Consider the following 23,842-nt stretch of genomic DNA (forward strand, 5'->3'; position numbering starts at 1 on the left):
GTTCCTTCTCAGGACATTTGATAATCACAGCCGAGGTGTGTAATGTTGCAAATAAGTGTTTTATTTTGCACAGCAACTTAAAAACCTAAGTGGACTCTCATCATTGAAGCTCATGTTGAAAAAAAGCTGCCATCATAGGAATCTCATGTTAGTGTTTTGGCTTCCCCCTGTATGTTAGCTAGGCTAGGGGTTAAGTTTTTGGGTTCAGGGAAGAGTTAGCTGACATTAAATTAATTAATTAATTAATTACATACTATGCTGTTTGTTACTTAAATAATTGTCCTTTGTTATATGCTAGTATGTTTTACTGACATAAACTTGTCTTGTGTGACTTAGTAAAAAATCTGAGCGTACAGATTTATGAGCCGTTTTGGGAGCCACCGCAGTATGTGACCTCCTGTGTTTACAATTGGCAGGAATTTAGCTACAGTATGTGGGAATTGCAGGGAGGAACAGAGAATGGTGGCGATATCGGCCATCTTGATCTGCACAGATTATCTAAATTACTATCTACAACTCTGTTCCCCGGCCCTGTTTCTGCACATCTGCTTACTGTCACACAGATAAGAGGATGTACCTTCTATAAAAGGAGAGAGACAACTCTGTTCGTTGGCCTCTGAACTATGAGTGATTGTTGAATTGCAAGATTGTTGCAAATCTTATAATAAAGTTGCTGTTTGAACAATCTACAGTCTCTCCCCTTTTGGTTAGAATTTCCACCACACATGCTATGTAGTTGCGAAGTAGCTAAAAAGTACTAAGTAGTTGCAAAGTAGAAAGTAGTTGAAAAGTTGGTAATTAGATAAAATGCTAAAGTTGTCCATGATGAGATTCGAACACGCAACCTTTGGGTTGCTTGACGTTCACGTTATACACCCACCCATCCTGAAGTAATCTTTGTTCTTATGTAACCATTCCAAATGTAACATATCATACTAATGTAGGTGTCTCAGATTAACATTTACCATGTCTCTTATAGTCTATAAGACAAGGCTGTCAGTTAAGGTGGTGTTGAGATTTCATGACAGTGGGAGTGTGTATTATGAAGGTACTCACCTAAAGATGACCATGGCTGTTTTACATGGCGGACAGGCCAGCAGGAAGATCTGTGGAAAAATAACGCTCGTCAACAATGTTTTACAGATCTTGTGTTATAAACTCCAAACCTTGTCATCTACATGTTGCTGTAGAGCATACTGGATATGCTGTCGTGCTACATGAGAGCAATAAAAGCTGCTTCCAAAATGGTCATAGAATGTTTTCAATGACACCCAACACCTACAGGGGAGATATATCCTAATATATATATATATATATTATCTGAGTTGTTCTTGCCATAATATGTACTTGGTCTTTTACCAAATCGGGCTATCTTCTGTATACCACCCCTACCTTGTCACAACACAACTGATTGGCTCAAACGCATTAAGGAAAGAAATTCCACAAATGAATGTTTAACAAGGCACACATGTTAATTGAGATGCATTCCAGGTAACTACCTCATGAAGCTGGCTGAGAGAATGCCAAGAGTGTACAAAGCTGTCAAGAAGGCAAAGGGTGGCTACCTTGAAGAATCTCAAAATATAAAATACATTTTGATTTGTTTAACACTTTTTTGGTTACTGCATGATTCCATGTGTGTAATACCATAGTTGACGTCTTCACTATTATTCCACAATGTAGAAAATAGTAAAAAAAAAAAAGGAAGAAAAACCCTGGAATGAGTAGGTGTGTCCAAACCTTAGACTGCAATAATATATAAACATTAGTTTGTATACCTGACCTGTGGATGAGTATATATGCGAGTACACACACAATCTATCTATCTACATATATACAAAAGTATGTAGACACACATTCAAATTAGTGGATTTGGCTATTTCAGCCTCACCAATTTGTGACAGGTGTATAAAAAAGAGCACACAGCCATGCAATCTCCATAGACAAACATTGGCAGTAGAATGGCCTTACTGGAGAGCTCAGTGACTTTCAACGTGACACCGTCTATGATGCTACTTTTCTCACGAGTCAGTTTGTCAAATTTCTGCCCTGCTAGAGATTCTCCAGTCAACTGTAAGGGCTGTTATTGTGAAGTGGAAATGTCTAGGAGCAACAACGGCTTAGCCGTGAAGTGGTTGACCACACAAGCGCACAGAACGGGACCGCTGAGTGCTGAAGCACACAGCACGTAAAACTCATCTGTCCTCGGTTGCAACACTCACTACCGAGTTCCAAACTGCCTCTGGAAACGTCAGCACAATAACTGTTAGTCCGAAGCTTAATGAAATGGGTTTTCATGGCTGAGCAGCCGCACACAAGCTTAAGACCACCATGTGCAATGTGAAGCGTCGGCTGGAGTGGTGTGAAGCTCGCCGCCATTGTGATAAATCACGTTTCACTATCTGGCAGTCCGACAGATGAATCTGGGTTTGGCAGATGCCAGGAAAATGCTACCTGCCTCAATGCATAGTGCCAACTGTAATGTTTGGTGGAGGAGGAATAATTGTCTGGGGCTGTTTTTCATGGTTCGGGCTAGACCCCTTAACTCAACTGCATAAAATTACATTCTAGACGAGTCTGTGCTTCCAACTGTGGCAACAGTTTAGGGAAGGCCCTTTCCTGTTTCAGCATGACAATGCCCCCATGCACAAAGTGAGGTCCATACAGAAATGGTTTGTCGAGATCGGTATGGAAGAACATGACTGGCCTGCACAGAGCCCTGACCTCAACCCCATCAGACACCTTTGGGATGAATTGGAACGCCAACTGCGGGCCAGGCCTAATCGCCCAACATCAGTGCCCGACCTCTAATGCGTGTGGCTGAATGGAAGCAAGTCCCCGCAGCAATGTTCCGACATCTAGAGGAAAGCCTTCCCAGAAGGGTGGAGGCTGTTATAGCAGCAAAGGGGGGGCCAACTCCATATTAATGCCCATGCTTTTGAAATTAGATGTTTGACGAGCAGGTGTCCACATACTTTTGGTCACGTAGTGTGTATACTGGCTTCCTTCATAAGATGCTTTTTGTCCAACTCTAATCTAATTATTACAATATCAATTAAGGTCAGGGAAGTTCTTACATGACTTACAGTCAAAAGAACAAGAACAGACTTCCAAGCAAAAGATACTTATCAACCATTTACATCACAGTAACTCTGCAGTAAGATTGTTATTGCACCCACTCAAACATGAGTCATTTAATCTGTAACCCGAGGTAGCTGAGATGATAGAATCACATGTAGAACTGACTTCTATGACCTCTGTGTCTGAGATCTGCAGTACTGTCCTGTCTCAATCTGTTGATCGCAGGTTGACTGAGGAAGACGAGGAGGCTATTGAAGGCCAGGCTGCCACTAGCAAACTAGTCCTACATGGAGAGAAAAGACCCTGCGTATTGTGTACCCTAGTTTTTGTCTAATTTTCCTCCAGTGAAACGAAGTGTGCAGATGAGGAACATCTGTCCTTCCACACATTTCCTGACAGAGCCAGAGAAGGAGCAGGTTAATTTCAGCCTGTGGGCTGAGGAGCAGGAGGACCTCTCCCAACCAGTTTGTCAGCAGGAGTAAGATCCCACGTGACGTGAGACACAAAAGTGGAACAGGATCTGATTTGGAATGTTAAGTAATGGGATGACATCAGCACCTCCTTCCACTCTGCTCCATTCTAATGGCTGAGATAACCACAAGAAAAACAGCATCTATCCACCAGCTCCCATTAGGGCTGGGTGGTATGCTGTATTTTACAATATACTGGTATTGATGCACGAACCGGTTCTGGTTTTTACGTTACATTCTATAACATTATTTTGAATAATAATACCAGTGATGGTGTAGACCTAAATCAGTAGGTTGTTTGTGCAACAGTATCTTCTAAATCAAAGAGGAATACGTGAAGCATGAATATATGAGCTACATGAAGTAGCTAAGAGAAGACATTCAATGTAGCCAAAGATTATAGGGTCCCCTAAAAAACACAACACTTGGGTTCCTACCCTGTCACAACAAAAACTATTGCCATTTTCACGCGTTGTCATTTTCATGCGTTGTCATGTCAAATAACACCTTATTCAAAGTGCCCACTATTATATCCTAACTATAGACTTAGAATAATCATTATATTTACATGATTCCAACAGTTCACACAAGTGTTTAGCTCTAAATTGCAAGTCAAATCCCAATTGCAAATTTTTAACAAAATTAAGGCATAGTTTGCTGGCCCATATCGTGCAGCCCCGCGTGGCATAAAATACCAGCAAATACCGTCAAAATGTTTTAAATACAGTGATATGATATTTTCGCCATATCGCCCAGCCCTAGCTCCCATGTGCAGTAGACCAACACTCCGCATGTATAATGGCTGCAGAATTGATTTTAATTGCTTCACCTCAGAGTGAGAATGATCGATAAATTGAACACTTAAACCCTTCTAAACTGCAATTCACTGCATAGGCTACTAACCCAAAGTAGATGCCCTCTAAAATATTTTTCACTCCCTGAAGCATTTCAAAAACTCATCCAGACAAACATTTCCTGTGGCAGAGAGGTGGACACTGGGCAGGCAACTCTGTGGCTGGAGCAGGATGAGTGTGTAAAGTGGCCTATCCTTCCTGAGGGACAGAACGTCTTCCTGTCTGACTGTGGAGCAGTGAGGAGCATGGGAGCACAGGGTTCAGGGGGCGAGCTCTGGCCTTGACAGATCAAGACAACCATGAGAATGACATCTGCCTGAATGACACAATGTCCTCTGAGCATTACAAAACAGAAACACTACTAGCAGTCTAGCACAATACTCACTAATATGAAGTAGGGTTTAATATTTAGCCGGTATTTTACAAATGTTCCATGCTGATAATAAATCATTTTTCTCCTGGATAACCCGGTATTTCAGGCAAAAACCAGAATTCAAAAGCATATAAATAGGCCTGTCTGGATTTGATTAGGGCTTTGATCGAAAATTCAGGCCTACAAAGTTACAAGTATAGGCTAGCAAATTAGAATGTTGAAATATAATAGGGCCTATTTGTATAATTAGTAGGCTGATGCATATACACACACCTTTCATAATATTTCCCCTAATGTTATTAGCGTGCCTCTTGCTCTCTCTATTGTTGCGTCTTTCCTTCTTCGCTTTCAACAGTTACTTTAAGTTTAGTTGTCCTTGTCTTAATCATTCTCATGACATCGTTGAATAACATAGGACTAGAATTAGATTCAGAAGGCTTTCACTTCTCTTCACGAGGATCGAACGGTTATGGGTCTGAATAAATAACTGCTATAGCTGCTGCCATCGTGCGTTCGCTCTTCTTTCAAACTACCCGTGAGTTCTATTGGCTGCTGTATTTAACATTCAGGCAAACAAAAGCTTGCGTCTCTCTTCGAATAGTCTATAAGTAATGCAAAAAAATAAAAAAAATGTCCAGCAGGCTATTCTAGTCTAGCTTTTCCAGCATGGGACTCTTAGAGCTAAGGAGCGGTTTGTAAGGAGAGAGCAAAGGTGAGTGCGTATTGTGCAAGAGAAAGAGGCTTTAAGTTAGAAGCTTATTATGCATAACCAATCATTAATTAACTAAATATAATGCTAAAACTGCATTGAATGTATTGCCTGCAAGAGGTAGGCTAGTACGTAAACTACTGTTCAAAAGTTTGGGGTCACTTAGAAATTCTTGTTTTTGAAAGAAAAGAAAATTGTTTGTCCATTAAAATAACATCAAATTGATCAGAATCACAGTGTAGACATTGTTAATATTGTAAATGACTATTGTAGCTGGAAATGGCAGATTTTTTATGGAATATCTACGTAGGCGTACAGAAGCCCATTATCAGCAACCATCACTCCTGTGTTCCAATGGCACATTGTGTTAGCTAATCCAAGTTTATAATTTTAAAAGGCTAACTGATCATTAGAAAACCGTTTTGCTAATATGTTAGTACAGCTGAAAACTGTTGTTCTGATTAAAGAAGCAATAAAACTGGCCTTCTTTAGACTAGTTGAGTATCTGGAGCGTCAGCATTTGTGGGTTCGATTACAGGCTCAAAATGGCCAGAAATAAAGATCTTTCTTCTGAACCTCGTCAGTTTATTCTTGTTCTGAGAAATGAAGGCTATTCCATGCGAGAAATTGCCAAGAAACTGAAGATCTCGTACAACACAATATACTACTCCCTTCACAGAACAGTGCAAACTGGCTCTAACCAGAATAGAAAGAGGAGTGGGAGGCCCCGGTGGACAACTGAGCAAGAGGACAAGTACATTAGAGCCTAGCTTGAGAAAGACGCCTCACAAGTCCTCAACTGGCAGCTTCATTAAATAGTACCTGTAAAACCCCAGTCTCAACGTCAAACATTGAAGAGGCGACTCCGGGATGCTGGCCTTCTAGGCAGTTGCAAAGAAAAAGCCATATCTCAGACTGCCCAATAAATATAAAAAATTAAGATGGGGAAAAAAGAACAGACATTGGACAGAGGAAGATTGGGGGGAAAAAAGTGTTATGGACAGACAAATCTAAGTTTGAGGTGTTCGGATCACAAAGAACATTCGTGAGACGTAGAAAAAATGAAAAGATGCTGGAGGAGTGCTTGACGCCATCTGTCAAGCATGGTGGGGGGAATGTGATGGTCTGGGGGAGCTTTGGTGGTTGGTAAAGTGGAAGACTTATACAGGGTAAAAGGGATCTTGAAGAAGGAAATCACTCCAGTTTGCAACGCCATGCCATAACCTGTGGACGGCGCTTAATTGGAGCCAATTTCCTCCTACAACAGGACAATGACCCAAAGCACAGCTCCAAATTATGGAATAATTATTTAGGGAAGAAGCAGTCAGCTGGTGTTCTGTCTATAACGGAGTGGCCAACACAGTCACCGGATCTCAACCCTATTGAGCTGTTGTGGGAGCAGCTTGACAGTATGGTACGTAAGAAGTGCCCATCAAGCTAATCCAATTTGTGGGAGGTGCTTCAGGAAGCATGGGGTGAAATCTCTTCAGATTACCTCAAAATTGATAACTAGAATGCCAAAGTTCTGCAAGGCTGTAATTGCTGCAAATGGAGGATTCTTTGACAAAAGCAAAGTTTGAAGGACATTATTTACAACCTTGTCAACATCTTGACTATATTTCCTAGTCATTTCATGCGCATATATATATATATATATAAATAACTTGATTATCTATTTTGGATGCAATTTGAATGGAGTTGATGGAGGGAGAAAGACAGAACTTGCAAGTGCACTGATATAAAGCAATACTATTCAAGTGATTGTCTGTTTTAAAACTCTGCAGCAAAACATTTTTTTATTCACTATTTAAAAAAAATAAGGTGACCTCAAAGCCAGATGGAGATAGGTAAATTAGACACGCATTCAGTCTTTATATTACTGTAGCACAGACAATGCTGCAGCAAATGTAGGCCTACCTGTCACAAGCTTCCATGAGATAGATGACAGGTCTACATCATTGTGAACCTCGCTCCATACTGAGATGGGCCAGCTTTCCCCACACTGAGCGATGATGATGATTCATCATGCAGAGGTCGTAGTGAAGCCAGATTTAGACATAGCATATAATTTAATAGTTCCATTTCAAGCCATGCTCTTCATATAAATAATGTATTATAATTTACCGGTTTCTTACAGTCATTTATCCCGGGAAAAGGGAGTAGTTTTGGGCGGTAAATTGCCATTCAACCCTAATATGAAGGCACGCTCACACAAGTGCAATGAACAAATGTTTGTAAACTGGTAATATAATATTCATATTACCTTTTCTTTTAGGCTCCATCATTGAGCTTTTTTTGTAATTTAAAGTAGAGAACAACCGATAATTGGCCGAGCCGATATTGGCCTTTTCTAGTCTATTGGCCCCTTCTCTATCAGCTTTGCAAATAGTCCCTCTACATAGCAAAACTGATGCTATGCCAGCCGCCGCTCACCGCCTGAGCCTCGAGCACTGCACAATGCCGAAGAATGTTTAGCTGGGAAAAATCATAATCTAGCTCATTCTCCAACAGAAAGTGCAGTATTGAGAAATGGATGAATTTACAGTGACCAAAAATCGACCTCCTGTTGCAAATATTAGTAGAATTCACTAATATTAAGGCTCGTGTTGACGTGCCCGACATGCATGCAATATGCAAGCTAGCTAAGCAGATAGCTATGTGACCTGTTAGCAAAGATTCCGATAACCAACCCTTTCATCTGTGGTGCTAGCTAGCTGTATTAGCTACTATGCTAGCTAGCAGGCTAGATAAACATGGTGCTAAGATATCAGATAGCTATCTACGTTGGCTGTTAGCTCCTAACATTAGCAGGTTATCATTTTGAAAATGCTCAATTTTCAGCAATGAGCCATCTGACTTGCGGTGTAACCACAGAGTTTCTAAACCTCTTTGGTGTAAAGTAAGCTATTTACTGGTGTGCTGATCTGATCAGCTGCAACCGTGTCCATACAGTAAATTGACAGTTGATAGTCGGATTCGATGATGGTCGTAATAAGGAAAGGAGGAAGTGTTTTAAAATGCCTGAATAAAAAAGGTTGGCAATAGGTTTAGCTACCTAAGAATCGACCTGCATGTTCTAGACCAAGAAAGCTGTAGAGCAGTGTATGTGTATGCATTCTCACTTCAACTACGGGCAGATTTGAGTCAGACAGAACGTGCATTGTCGCTTCATATTTTTTCCCTACTCTTGCTGTCATTGTTATATTACGCACATTCATGGCTTGGTAGCAAATGTCGTCGCCATTGAGCTAGTTATCGTAGTAGCAATAAACCGTTGCCAGCAAGTCATATGAGCAATGGAGAGAGATTTGAAAGGGAGTGGAGTTACAGCCTCGCTCTATCCAATCGTAGCCAATTTCTTGACAGATAGCTGAACTAGCCAACCGAGTCGTTATGAATTTTGTCCTGGCAACTGAGTTGTTTAGAGATGCGTCCTGACAGCTGAAAAAAAAGAGACTATACATAGTAGTTTCATTAGCAACCGTGATCACAAATGACTTTACGTTGGACCATTTGCATTGAATATACAGTTGAAGTCGGAAGTTTACATACACTTAGGTTGGAGTCATTAAAACTCGTTTTTCAACCACTCCGCAAATTTCTTGTTAACAAACTATAGTTTCGGCAAGTCGGTTAGGACATCTTTGTGAATGACAAGTAATTTTCCCAACAATTATTTACAGACAGCTAATTGACATCATTTGAGTCAATTGGAAGTGTACCTGTGGATGTATTTCAAGGCCTACCTTCAAACTCAGTGCCTCTTTGCTTGACATCATGGGAAAATCTAAAGAAATCAGCCAAGACCTCAGAAAAAAACATTGTAGACCTCCACAAGTCTGGTTCATCATTGGGAGCAATTTCCAAATGCCTGAAGGTACCACGTTCATCTGTACAAACAATAGTACGCAAGTATAAACACCATGGGACCACGCAGCCATCATACTGCTCAGGAAGGAGACGCGTTGTCTCCTCGAGATGAACGTACTTTGGTGCGAAAAGTGCAAATCAATCCCAGAACAACCGCAAAGGACCGTGTGAAGACAGAAAACAGGTACAAAAGTATCTATATCCACAGTAAAACAAGTCCTATATCGACATAACCTGAAAGGCCGCTCAGAAAGGAAGAAGCCACTGCTCCAAAAATGCCATAAAGAAACAGACTACGGTTTGCAACTGCACATGGGGACAAATATTGTGCTTTTTGGAGAAATGTCCTCTGGTCTGATGAAACAAAAATAGAACTGTTTGGCCATAATGACCATTGTTATGTTTGAAGGAAAAAGGGGGAGGCTTACAAGCCAAAGAACACCATCCCAACCGTGAAGCACGGCAGTGGCAGCATCATGTTGTGGGGGTGCTTTGCTGCAGGAGGGACTGGTGCACTTCACAAAATAGATGGCATCATGAGGAGGAAGATTACGTGGATATATTTAAGCAACATCTCAAGACATCAGTCAGGAAGTTAAAGCTTGGTCGCAAATGGGTCTTCCAACTGGACAATGACACCAAGCATACTTCAAAAGTTGTGGCAAAATGGCTTAAGGACAACAAAGTCAAGGTATTGGAGTGGCCATCACAAAGCCCTGACCTCAATTCTATAGAAAGTTTGTGGTCAGAACTGAAAAAAACGTGTGCGAGCAAGGAGGCCTACAAACCTGACTCAGTTACACCAGCTCTGTCAGGAGGAATGGGCCAAAATCCACCCAACTTATTGTGGGAAGCTTGTGGAAGGCTACCCAAAACATTTGACCCAAGTTAAACAATTTAAAGGCAAAGCTACCAAATACTAATTGAGTGTACGTAAACTTCTGACTCGCTGGGAATGTGATGAAAGAAATAAAAACTGAAATAAATAATTTGCTCTACTATTATTCTGACATTTCACATTCTTAAAATAAAGTGGTGATCCTAACTGACCTAAGACAGGGAAACTTTACTCTGATTAAATGTCAGGAATTGTGAAAAACTGAGTTTAAATGTATTTGGCTAAGGTGTATGTAAACTTCCGACTTCAACTGTATGTTATTTTATATTCTCAAACTAACAACAGTGCCTAAATTATGTCCTTCTATACAGGTGTGGTATGCTGGAGTGATGCTTCTATGTAAATGTTGTTGCTCAGTAGGCTAATATCAATCCAAATGTTGTGCGCCAAATACAACAGGTGTAGACCTTACAGTGAAAGGCTTAATTACAAGCCCCTAACACTTATTTTTCTTAACTGCAATGTTGGTTAAGTATTTACAAAAAAAAACCTTAGTAAAAATGTTTAATACAATAGAAAAATAAATAGATAAACAAAATAACAGTAACGATGCTATATACAGGGGGTACCAGTACAGAGTCAATGCGCGGGGGCACAGGTTAGTTGAGGTAATTGAGGTAATATGTACATGTAGGTAAAGTGACTATGCATGGATAATAAACAGAGTAGCAGCAGAGTAAAAATGGGGGTGGGGTTCAATGCAAATAGTCCAGGTAGCCATTTGATTAGCGTTCAGGAGTCTTATGACCTGGGGGTAGAAGTTGTTAAGAAACCTTTGAGCTAGAATTGGCGCTCCGGTACTGCTTGCCACGCGGTAACAGAGAGAACAGTTTGACTAGGGTGGCTGGAGTCTGACATTTTTCAGGGCCTTCCTCTGACACTGCCTGGTATAGAGGTCCTGGATGGCAGGAACCTTGGCCACAGTGATGTACAGGGCCGTACGCACTACCCTCTGTAGCGTCTTGCAGTCGGAGGCCGAGCAGTTTCCATACCAGGCGGTGATGCAACCAGTCAGGATGCTCTCGATGGTGCAGCTATATAAATTTGAGGATCTGAGTACCCATGCCAAATCTTCTCAGTCTCCTGAGGGGGAATAGGCATTGTCATGGCCTCTTCACGAATGTCTTGGTGTGTTTTGACCATGATAGTTTGTTGGTGATTTGGAACTTGAAGCTCTCCACCTGCTCCACTACAGCCCCGTCGATGAGAACAAGGGCATGCTCGGCCCTCCTTTTCCTGTAGTCCATGATCATCTCCTTTGTCTTGCTCACATTGAGGGAGAGGTTGTTATCCTGACACCATACTGCCAGGTCTCTGACCTCCATATAGGCTGTCTCATTGTTGTCGGTGATCAGGCCTACCACGGTTGTGTCATCGGCAAACTTAATGATGGTGTTGGAGTTGTATTGGCCATGCCTGAACAGGGAGTACAGGAGGAAACTGAGCACACACCCGAGGGGCCCCCATGTTGGAGGATCAGCATGACAGATGTGTTGTTACCTACCCTTACCACCTGGGGGCAGCCCATCAGGAAGTCCAGGATCCAGTTGCAGAGGGAAGTGTTTAATCCCAGGGACCTTAGCTTTGTGATGAGCTTTAGAGGGCAATATGGTATTGAACACTGAGCTGTAGTCAATGAATAGCATTCTCACGTAGGTCTTCCTTTTGTCCAGGTGGGAAAGTGCAGTGTGGAGTGCAACAGCGATTGCATTATCTGTGGATCTGTTGAGGCGGTATGCAAATTGGAGTGGGTCTAGGGTTTCTGGGATAATGGTGTTGATGTGAGCCATGACCAGCCTTGCAAAGCCCTTCATGGCTACAGACGTGAGTGCTACGGGGCAGTAGTCATTTGGGCAGGTTACCTTTGTGTTCTTGAGCACAGGGACTATGGTGGTCTGCTTAAAACATGTTGGTATTACAGACTTGGTCAGGGACAGGTTGAAAATGTCAGTGAAGACACTTGCCAATTGGTCAGCGCATGCTCGGAGTACAGGTCCTGGTAATTCGTCTGGCCCTGCGGCCTTGTGAATGTTGACCTGTTTAAAAAGGTCTTACTCACGTCGGCTACGGAGAGCGTGATCACACAGTCATCTAGAACAGCTGGTGCATGCTTCAGTGTTGCTTGCCTTGACGCGCGCATAGAAGTCATTTAGCTCGACTGGTAGGCTCCTGTCACTGGGCAGCTTGTGGCTGTGCTTCCCTTTGTAGTCCGTAATAGTTTGCAAGCCCTGCCACATTCGACGAGTGTTAGAGCCATTGTAGTAGGATTCAATCTTAGTCCTATGTTGACGCTTTGCCTGTTTGATGGCTCGTCTGAGGGCATAGCGGGATTTCCTATAAGCTTCCGGGTTAGAGTCCCGCTCCTTGAAAGCGGCATCTCTACCCTTTAGCTCAGTGCGGATGTTGCCTGTAATCCATGGCTTCTGGTTGGGGTATGTAAGTCGCTCTGGATAAGAGCGTCTGCTAAATGACTTAAATGTAAATGTATGTATGTACGGTCACTGTGGGGACGACATCGTTGATGCACTTATTGATGATGAAGCCAGTGACTGTTGTGGTGTTCTCCGCAATGCCATTGGAAGAATCCCAGAACATATTCAAGTGTGCTAGCAAAACAATCCTGTAGCTTAGCATCTGCGTCATCTGACCACTTCCGTATTGAGCGAGTCACTGGTACTACCTGCTGTAGTTTTTGCTTGTAAGCAGGAATCAGCAGGATAGAGTTATGGTTAGATTTGCCAAAAGGAGGATGAGGGAGAGCTTTGTACGCATCTCTGTGTGTGGAGTAAAGGTGGTATAGAGTTTTTTTCCCCCCAATCTGGTTGCACGTGACATGCTAGTAGAAATGATGTAAAACAGATTTAGGATTCCCAGCATTAAAGTCCCTGGCCACTAGGAGCGGCATCACTGGATGAGCATTTCCTTTGCTTATGGCCTTACACAGCTTGTTGAGTGCGGTCTTAGCGCCAGCATTGGTTTGTGGTGGTAAATAGACAGCTACAGAAAATATGAAAACTCTTGGTAAATAGTGTGGTCTACAGCTTATCATGAGATACTCTTCCTCAGGCAAGCAAAACCTTGAGACTTAATATTAGATTTCTTGCACCAGCTGTTATTGAGAAAGACACAGACCGCCACCCCTTGTCTAATTGGATGCAGTTGTTCCATCTTGCCTATGCACAGAAAACTCAGCCAGCGGTATGTTATCCATGTTGTCGTTCAGCCACAACTCGATGAAACATAAGATATTACAGTTTTGAATGTCCCGTTGGTAGGATAGTCTTGATCGGAGCTCATCCATTTTGTTATCCAATGATTGCACGTTGGCTAATATGACTGATGGTAGAGGCGGATTAACCACCCGCTGTCGGATCCTTACAAGGCACCCCGACATCTCTGTCTCTTCTTCATGCGAATGACGGAGATGTGGGCCTTGTCCGGTGTCTGAAGTAAATCCTTTTCGTTGTTTACTCATTAAAGAAAAATCTTCGTCCAGTACGAGGTGAGTAATGGCTGTCCTGATATCCAGAAGCTCTTTTCGGTCATAAGAGACGCAGGCAGAAACATTATGTACAAAATAAGTTACAAATAACGCGAAAAAAACCTGCACACAATAGGTTAGGAGCCCGTAAAACGGCAGCCATCTCCTTCAGGTGCCATATAAAAGTCTCAAACAGATTTGATGTCCTCTGAGGTACCAATGACTCCATTGGTCAGCCAAAATAAATGTAATACATCAATGCATGCACACACTCCTATTGAATATGCATTCACTTGTATTGTGAGTAGGCCTATGCCATTTTAATTTACCCAGTTTATCAAGAGATTTAGCATTCAAATAAAAGTATTACCATTATGTTGTTATGGTGCTACAGATGACAATCTGTTTTCCTTCCATGTGGGACTTATAATAGCCTACAGATCAACATTTGCATAGAAGCATCACCCCAGCATATCACGCATTTATGGAAGGACATCATATAGGCACTAAAGGTCGACTTCAAGTTTTCATAACAATCGGTAATCGGCATTTTTGGACACCGCTTATGGCCGATTATATTGCACTCCACGAGGAGACTGCGTGGCAGGCTGACTACCTGTTACGCGAGTGCAGCAAGGAGCCAAGGTAAGTTGCTAGCTAGCATTAAACTTATCTTATAAAAACAATCAATCTTAACATAATCACTAGTTAACTATCATCATGGTTGATGATAGTTAACTAGTGATTATCTAGCTTGTCCTGCATTGCATATAATTGATGCGGTGCCTGTTAACTTATCAAATCACAGCCTACTTCGCCAAACGGATGATGATTTAACAAGCGCATTCGCAAAAAAAGCACTGTCGTTGCACCATTGTGTACCTAACCATAAAAATCAATGCCTTTATTAAAATCAACACACAAGTATATATTATTAAACCTGCATATTTAGTTAATATTGCCTGCGTTCTGTGCAAGCAGAGTCAGGGTATATCCAGCAGTTTGGGCCGCGTGGCTCGTTGCGAACTGTGTGAAAACCATTTCTTCCTAACAAAGGCCGTAATTAGTTTGCCAGAATTGTGACATAACATTGAATGTTGTGCAATGTAACAGCAATATTTAGACTTAGGTATGCCAGCCGTTTGATAAAATACGTAACGGTTCCGTATTTCACTTAAAGAATAAATGTTTTGTTTTACAAATGATAGTTTCCGGAGTTGACCATATTAATGACCTAAGGCTTGTATTTCTGTGTGTTATTATATTATAATTAAGTCTATGATTTGATAGAGCAGTCTGACTGAGCGGTGGTAGGCAGCGGCAGGCTTTTAAGCATTCATTCAAACAGCACTTTCCTGTTCTTCAAGCACTGCGCTGTTTATGACTTCAAGCCTATCAACTCCCGAGATTAGGCTGGCAATACTATAGTGCCTATAAGAACATCCAATAGTCAAAGGTATATGAAATACAAATGGTAGAGAGAGAAATAGTCCTATAATAACTACAACCTAAAACTTCTTACCTGGGAATATTGAAGACTCACGTTAAAAGGAACCACCAGCTTTCATATGTTCTCATGTTCTGAGCAAGGAACTTAAACGTTAGCTTTTTTACATGGCAAATATTGCACTTTTACTTTCTTCTCCAACACTTTGTTTTTGGCATTATTTACACCAAATTGAACATGTTTCATTATTTATTTGAGACTAAATTGATATTATTTATGTATTATATTAAGTTAAAATAAAAGTGTTCTTTCAGTATTGTTGTAATTGTCATTATTACGAATATAGGAAAATCAGCCGATTAATCAGTATCCGATTTTTTTTGGTCCTCCAATAAATCAGTATCGGCGTTGAAAAACCATAAAATCGGTCAACCTCTAATAGGCACTGCTGTCAGTTTGAGAATATAAAATAACATTCAATCCAAATGGCCCAACGGTCATGATTTGTGATCAAGGATGCTTATGAATTATTTATTTTTTGTATCGTTTGCTCTATAACCTGTTTGTTCATAGGCCTAATATATCACGGTGGCAAGGCATAAGGCCAAGACAAGTCATCAGTGGCAAAATAAATTCAACCACACCTTTGTTTCATTACAAATCCGTAGAGCAACATCTGTCCAGTGAAGTCCACAAACAGTTACATGGCCTACAGCATGGTGAAGCAAGGTAAATGTGTCTGGCAATTTCTGACTACTAAACTATTGATTTAGAACCACGGAGAGTTACCGCAAGTCGCAAAGAAACTATTCCACCACCATTTCAACATCTACTCACCTATGCTAAGTCTAATACAGTGACAACTAAAAGATACCAAAAACGATTTAGTCCAGTCAAACTAAATATATTGTGGCTGTCCATGGCACTGATTTCTGTGTGCAAGTAGAAAAAAAACATGTTGACTTACCCTACTTGTAGTATAGTAATGCCATCCTCCTCTTCCATGTTGCCTAAACTGTCATACATAACACACTTTTTGTTTATGTTGTCCTAGGCTACCTGGCTAAAATGCTTGCTCGCTAGCCTAACTTCCTTTCATGGGCAACGATGCACCAGGCCAGCTAGTTAACATTAGACGTCTACATTTTCATTTTATTTAATTAGGCAAGTCAGTTAAGAACGAATTCTTATTTCCAATGACATCTAGCTACATATTGAACTTCCATCCTCTCAAGCCAGGGGCACAATGTATGAATTTATGGTTGGATCAGATTCACTGTTATAATCATTGGCCAGTACGAAGAATTAGGTAAAACCACAAGTCCAAATCCCTATCTTCATCCATGGCTAATTTAGGAAAGGGACAATTTTAGCTAGCTAGTCACTGGAGGACAACACAATGAGATGCAACAATCCAAGTTTTTTTTTCGTCAATGAGGATTGGCTTCTGATGTGATCGGTCTGATGCTTTCTTGACACTTTTTTTGGTGCACCAGGACCATTCACAGCTGAGCTCACTCAGTTTCTTTCTCTTGTGAGATACATTTCCTTCAATTTGCAAGAGGCTGAACGTATGAAAACAGAGAGACGAAAGATACAAATTAAGGTATAATTTTTTTCTTACATTTTTTGGGGAAGCATGGCTTCCCTTGACATCCATGAATACACACCACTGGGTATCTAACAACAACAAAAAATTGGGCCAAGGCATGGAAGGCTTGGCACATTCTTATTTGCATGTCCAGGCAGGTAACAATGTGCAGCACCAAGGGAAGGAACCAGAGGCCCCATGCTAAGCCCTGCAGTCATATATTTCCTGTTCTCTGCTGGGTGCAATGGCATGGTGAGCCATGTTGTCATCTGCTTAGTTGTGTTGTTCAGTACAATAGACCCTTATGAATACAACTGCTGGCCCATTCTCCCCCAACACCAATTAAAGAAGCATACATTCTTCTAACCCATGATAATCAATCTCCAGAGACTGGTTCAGCTCATATTCAAATCAAACATCCTGGGACATACACATGATGGGACAATTCTCTTTCCAGGGATTTCATTTTGGGTGCCATTTAATGAGATAATGACAGGAAAACGCATTAGTTATTTGAGTGCACGGCTGCACGCTATGCTTTGGTTCCAGTGAGACGACGGTGTGTAACAATGGGAAGTCTGAGATGAAAATGCAGAATGCAATCCAAACAGATCAATGTCCAGGTGGCACTTACAAGATCTAGAAGCCTCTAGGTTACAAGGGACGCTTAAGCTATATACAAGGTTCAGTTGTTTGAGCAGGCCAGAGAAGTGATCAACTGACCCCAAGGTATTCCTGTTTGATATGACCCCCAGCTTCTACATTGTAGGTCGATTCACTGAGTGATTTAGCAATCATTTGACACAAACGCAAATTGATAGAAGAACCATTGCCTAAATTAGTTTGTCGTCGGTCTTCTTGACTGGCACTGTCCCACTCTCATACTGACAACACTGGAACTCAGTTGCCCTGGGTTTAGGTACCTAACCCCATAGACCTCTCTGGCACTCACCTCTGCATAGCTCATAAGTGCTGGCTTTTATTTAACTAGGCAAGTCACTAACTATATAGAGTTCAACCATGGAGCCCACCTCCCCACCCTTAAATGAAAACATACATTTTGTTGTTGCTGCATTTATTTGACAGCATACTACACCGCAGAAAAATCCATTGTTCCTTTGCATGTAAACCCCCCCAACTAACTCCAAAATAATGGTCACAGCAGCAGCTCATCTTTGTCCACAGACTGACCAGATGCCAGACGGATGCTGATGAGGGGCCACAGAACAGACCTGTAATTCTAAACCCCTGGGCCTGGTTTCTCAAAATCATCTTAAAGCTAAGTTCATCGTTAGAACCTTTGTAGGATCATCGTCTAGTCTCCAAGAGGTTCCCCAAAACCATAGTTATTAACGTTGCACTTGAAAACCTAATCTAGAACAGCTAAGTGTGTTTAGATGCTTTGCCCTTCTGCATCACTTTATAGATCTCTAAACATAGATAAACCATGTGATTCTGTCTCTGTGACCGCCGATAACTTCCGACTACAAATACAAAAGTTGCCAATGTCTTTGCAGTTGATATAAACAAGCAACATATAGCCTAAAAAGATGCTTCAAATTATAAAAATATAGAAAACAGTAGGCTATAGGCCTATTTCAAATCATATTGAAATACATTTCATGTTCAATCAATCGAGTTCTATTTTGCTACTTGTAGGCTAAATATATTGAACGAATGTGTAACCCTAACATGTGCACAATGTGCCAAATCAGTGATTTAGTAGGCTATCTGTAGGTATCCAGAGAGTCATACCGAGATATTCGAGAATACCTGCACTGAACACAAGGGGAACTGTTTTCAAACCCCATTGATACTCTAATTCGAAGGTTAGCAATGCTAACAAGTACATGTAAAAATCACAGAGAATGCTAACTAAATGCTAACAAGCACATTGCAAACATTTTATAGTGTCTGACCTAAACTATACAAGTAATACAAAAATGCTACTCACAGTTTTCTGTATTCACAAAACAAATATTAGACAGCAAGGCTTGATCCAGGAGAGGATTCTCTGCTGTAACTAAGCCAATGCTGTATTTTGTAAGAAGCTAACAGGGTAGCTAGACAGCCAACTAGCTACTAAATTAGAAAACCAAAGGCACAACTCCAGAGCATTTAGCACATTTTAGACAGTTAACTTAATAGTTTGAAGAAATCTAGCTGGCAAACATTTAGTTGTGAATTCCATATTGTAATCAGGCTCCTGTCTCGTTGTTGTGTGCTTGTAAACAAAAACCACTTGACTGGGGATTACTGGTAAATTTCATAATGACAAATGTTACAGGATAAATGAAGAACACAATCTTCTGTATCTCCTAATGTATTGAACAACAAAAAAAATGCTACTAAATGTTCACATTTATTTAAAAAAGTCAAATAAATATTTGACTGTATTGAAAAATAATCCCATGGCTTTTTCCAAATACCCAGGTATACACGGTATACTTTCCAAATCTATGATTTTGTGCATTTTTTTGGGGTAAGCATTAGAATAAGCCACCTCAACATTTTCAGCCATAGGGGGTAATAGGTATAGAAGCCCGTTCCCGCCACCAATAAAATAAAATCTGACTACGAGTTATGAGATAGTAAGACATAATTGTATTTTTTATTTTTTTTATTTAACTAAGCAAGTCAGTTAAGAACAAATTCTTATTTACAATGACGGCCGACCAAAAGGCAAAAGACCTGCGGAGACGGGGCCTGGGATTAAAAAACAACATAAATATAGGACAAAACACACATCACGCCAAGAGACAACACAACATAAACAGACCTAAGACAACACAACATAAACAGACCTAAGACAACAACATAGCAAGGCAGCAACACATGACAACAACATGGTAGCAACACAATATGGGAGCAGCACAAAACATGGTACAAACATTATTGGGCACAGACAACAGCACAAAGGGCAAGAAGGTATAATTAGGGTTGCAAAATTCCAGGAACTTTCAATAAATGCTCTGGTTTTACAAAAATCCAGGTTTGAGGTTTACGGATTTCCTGCTTATTCTATCCTGATTCCGCCCTACCTCTAACCAGGATTTCGGCACACCGGGGGAATTTATTGAAAGTTCCAGTAATTTTGCAACCCTTGTCATAATTATGAGATAGGTTTAGGCAATCTGTATCACATGAATTCAATGAGATGAGTTCGAGTTTGGTCTGCCATGTAGCACGCTTCTGTCTATTGAGCTGGTCAGGTAGGTAATCCTGTCTAACGCATATATATATATATATATATATATCTCTCTCATAGTAGAACTGCATAAGTGTTGCTCTCCACTTTCTGGAGGACCAAGTTTTGAAATCAGTGGAATTAGAGTATGATAGCTAAGGTGATGGAGAAAAAACACCCGTCTCTGGATTACATCTTTAAACTAAGGGCAACCATGGCAACCGTAAAGAAGAGGGAGAAGCGTCCACCCATGTATACAGGTAAGCGTTTAGCCAGCTACAGTTTCAGATATGACACATTTCTAATTTAGTCAGAAAGTCATTTTCATTTCAAGTTAACCTCTCTAGGGTAGGTGGCACCAAATCGTCCCACCTACGTAACAGCCAGTGGAATCCTGTGGCGCGTTATTCAAATACCTTAGAAATGCTATTACTTAAATTTCTCAAACATATGACTATTTTACACCATTTTAAAGACAAGACTCTCGTTAACCTGTTTAGGATAGGGGGCAGTATTGACACGGCTGGATAAAAAACATACCCGATTTAATCTGGTTACCACTCCTACCCAGTAACTAGAATATGCATATACTTATTACATATGGATAGAAAACACCCTAAATTTTCTAAAACTGTTTGAATGGTGTCTGTGAGTATAACAGAACTCAAATGGCAGGTCAAAACCTGAGAGATTCCTTTACAGGAAGTGGCCTGTCTGACCATTTCTTGAACTTCTTTTCCATCCCTATCATTTACTAAGGATCTCTGCTCTAACGTGACACTTCCCACGTCGTCCATAGGCGCTCAGAGCCCGGGAAAAAAACAATGTCGTCATTCCAGCCCCAGGCTGAAACACATTATCGCCTTTCTCAAGTGGCCGATCAAGGGACACTGGCTTATGCGCGTGACCCCGACCGCCCCCGCCTTTGGGATTTTTTTCCTCTGTTTGCCGAAAAGGAGATTCCCTGTCGGAATATTATCGCTTTTCTACGAGAAAAATGTCGTAAAAATTGATTTTAAACAGCGGTTGACATGCTTCGAAGTACGGTAATGGAATACTTAGAATTTTATTGTCACGAATTGCGCCATGCGCGCGACACTTCTTTACTATTTCGGATAGTGTCTGGAACGCACGAACAAAACGCCGCTATTCGGATATAACGATGGATTATTTTGGACCAAACCAACATTTGTTATTGAAGTAGCAGTCCTGGGTGTGCATTCTGACGAAGACAACAAAAGGTAATCAAACTTTTATAATAGTAAATATGATTATGGTGAGTGCTAAACTTGCCGGGTGTCTAAATAGCGAGCCCGTGATGCCTGGGCTATGTACTTAGAATATTGCAAAATGTGCTTTCACCAAAAAGCTATTTTAAAATCGGACATATCGAGTGCATAGAGGAGGTCTGTATCTATAATTCTTAAAATAATTGTTATGCTTTTTGTGAACGTTTATCGTGAGTAATTTAGTAAAATGTTAGCGAATTCCCTGGAAGTTTGCGGGGGGTATGCTAGTTCTGAACGTCACATGCTAATGTAAAAAGCTGGTTTTTGATATAAATATGAACTTGATTGAACAAAACATGCATGTATTGTATAACATAATGTCCTAGGGTTGTCATCTGATGAAGATCATCAAAGGTGAGTGCTGCATTTAGCTGTCTTCTGGGTTTTGGTGACATATGCTGGCTTGAAAAATGGGTGTCTGATTATTTCTGGCTTGGTACTCTGCTGACATAATCTAATGTTTTGCTTTCGTTGTAAAGCCTTTTTGAAATCGGACAGTGTGGTTAGATTAACGAGAGTCTTGTCTTTAAATAGCTGTAAAATAGTCATATGGTTGAGAAATTGAAGTAATAGGATTTTTAAGGTTTTGAAAATCGCGCCACAGGCTGGCAGTGGCTGTTACGTAGGTGGGACGAATTCGTCCCGCCTAGCCTAGAGAGGTTAATCTAACCACACTGTCCGATTTCAAAAAGGCTTTACAACGAAAGCAAAACATTAGATTATGTCAGCAGAGTACCCAGCCAGAAATAATCAGACACCCATTTTTCGAGCTAGCATATAATGTCACATACACCCAAACCACAGCTAAATGTAGCACTAACCTTTGACGATCTTCATCAGATGACAACCCTAGGACATTATGTTATACAATACATGCATGTTTTGTTCAATCAAGTTCATATTTATATCAAAAAACAGATTTTTACATTAGCATGTGACTAGCATGTGACTAGAATTCCCACCAAACACTGCCGGTGAATGTACTAAATTACTCACGATAAACGTTCACAAAAAGCATAATTATTTTAAGAATTATAAATACAGAACTCCTCTATGCACTCGATATGTCCGATTTTAAAATAGCTTTTCGGTGAAAGCACATTTTGCAATATTCTCAGTAGATAGCCCGGCATCACAGGGCTAGCTATTTAGACACCCAGCAAGTTTAGCACTCACCAAAGTCAGATTTACTATAAGAAAAATGTTATTACCTTTGCTGTCTTCGTCAGAATGCACTCCCAGGACTTCTACTTCAATAACAAATGTTGGTTTGGTCCCAAATAATCCATCATTATATCCAAATAGCGGCGTTTTGTTCGTGCGTTCAAGACACTATCCGAAAGGGTAAATAAGGGTGACGAGCATGGCGCAATTCGTGACCAAAAAATTCTAAATATTCCATTACCGTACTTCGAAGCATGTCAACCGCTGTTTAAAATAAATTTTTATGCCATTTTTCTCATAAAAAAAGCGATAATATTCCGACCGGGAATCTGCGTTTAGGTAAACAGACGAAAGAAAATAAAGCATGGGGTCGACTCGGGCACGCGCCTAAGCCCATAGTACTCTGATCGGCCACTTGCCAAAAGCGATAATGTGTTTCAGCCAGAGGCTGCCTCGATATCGTTCAGCTTTTTCCCGGGCTCTGAGAGCCTATGGGAGCCGTAGGAAGTGTCACGTTATAGCAAAGATCCTCAGTCTTCAATAAAAAGAGCCAAGATGAAACACAACTTGTCAGACAGGCCACTTCCTGCATGGAATCTTCTCAGGTTTTGGCCTGCCATTTGAGTTCTGTGTTATACTCACAGACACCATTCAAACAGTTTTAGAAACTTTAGGGTGTTTTCTATCCAAAGCCAATAATTATATGCATATTCTAGTTACTGGGCAGGAGTAGTAACCAGATTAAATCGGGTACGTTTTTTATCCGGCCGTGTCAATACTGCCCCCTAGCCCTAACAGGTTAAAAAGTGTACTGTTAGCCACCTAGCTAACGTTAGCCACCTAGCTAACGTTAGCCACCTAGCTAACGTTAGCCACAACAAATTGGAATTCGCAACATATTATACGTTTTACAAATTCATAACATATTGTATGAATTGTAATTTGTACATATCATATGAAATGGATGATGGATATCCACAAATAAATACATACCATGCGAAATGTAACATATCATACTAAATGGAGGGAGACAGATTTACATTTACTATGTTACGTCTACCCCTGAGTCCAGGTTGACGGAAAGGGTGGTACGAATTTACTTGTTGCATGTACACATTTCTTTCATATGTTTTTTTGAATAGGCGTTGTACCTCCTCCAGTGTTTAAAAAAATAAATAAGCCGTTACATCAAACAAAGTCAGTGCAGTCTAATCTTTTACATTTTAACACATCTGATTAAATGCCATCACCAACAGTCATATCTCTGCAATCAGTCACTCTGTTGACGGCTGTATATGAAAACACCTTTTCACAGGCTGCCGTTTATCTAGCTTGTTTGCACTTACTCCTTATTTACCAGACAAATATTGGTTAAGACATAGTTCTCCCCAGCTCCTTAAAATTTGCTAGTTTGCTAGCTCAATTGCT

The 23,842-nt window shown here is 40.8% G+C and overlaps 1 protein-coding gene across 2 annotated transcripts in view; it reads right to left on the minus strand.

Moving 5' to 3' along the window:
* The window catches only part of tmem164 (transmembrane protein 164), a 56,111-nt gene that overhangs the window by 26,645 nt on the left and 5,624 nt on the right, over positions 1 to 23,842 (minus strand). For both annotated transcript variants that reach the window (XM_014196478.3, XM_014196479.3), the window contains exon 2: positions 1,057 to 1,106. In XM_014196478.3, the coding sequence (XP_014051953.1) occupies positions 1,057 to 1,106 (50 nt within the window). The remainder of the gene's footprint in view (positions 1 to 1,056; positions 1,107 to 23,842) is intronic.

This window comes from Salmo salar, chromosome 04 (assembly GCF_965601325.2).
Source record: "Salmo salar chromosome 04, fSalSal1, whole genome shotgun sequence".
Lineage (NCBI taxonomy): Eukaryota > Metazoa > Chordata > Actinopteri > Salmoniformes > Salmonidae > Salmo > Salmo salar.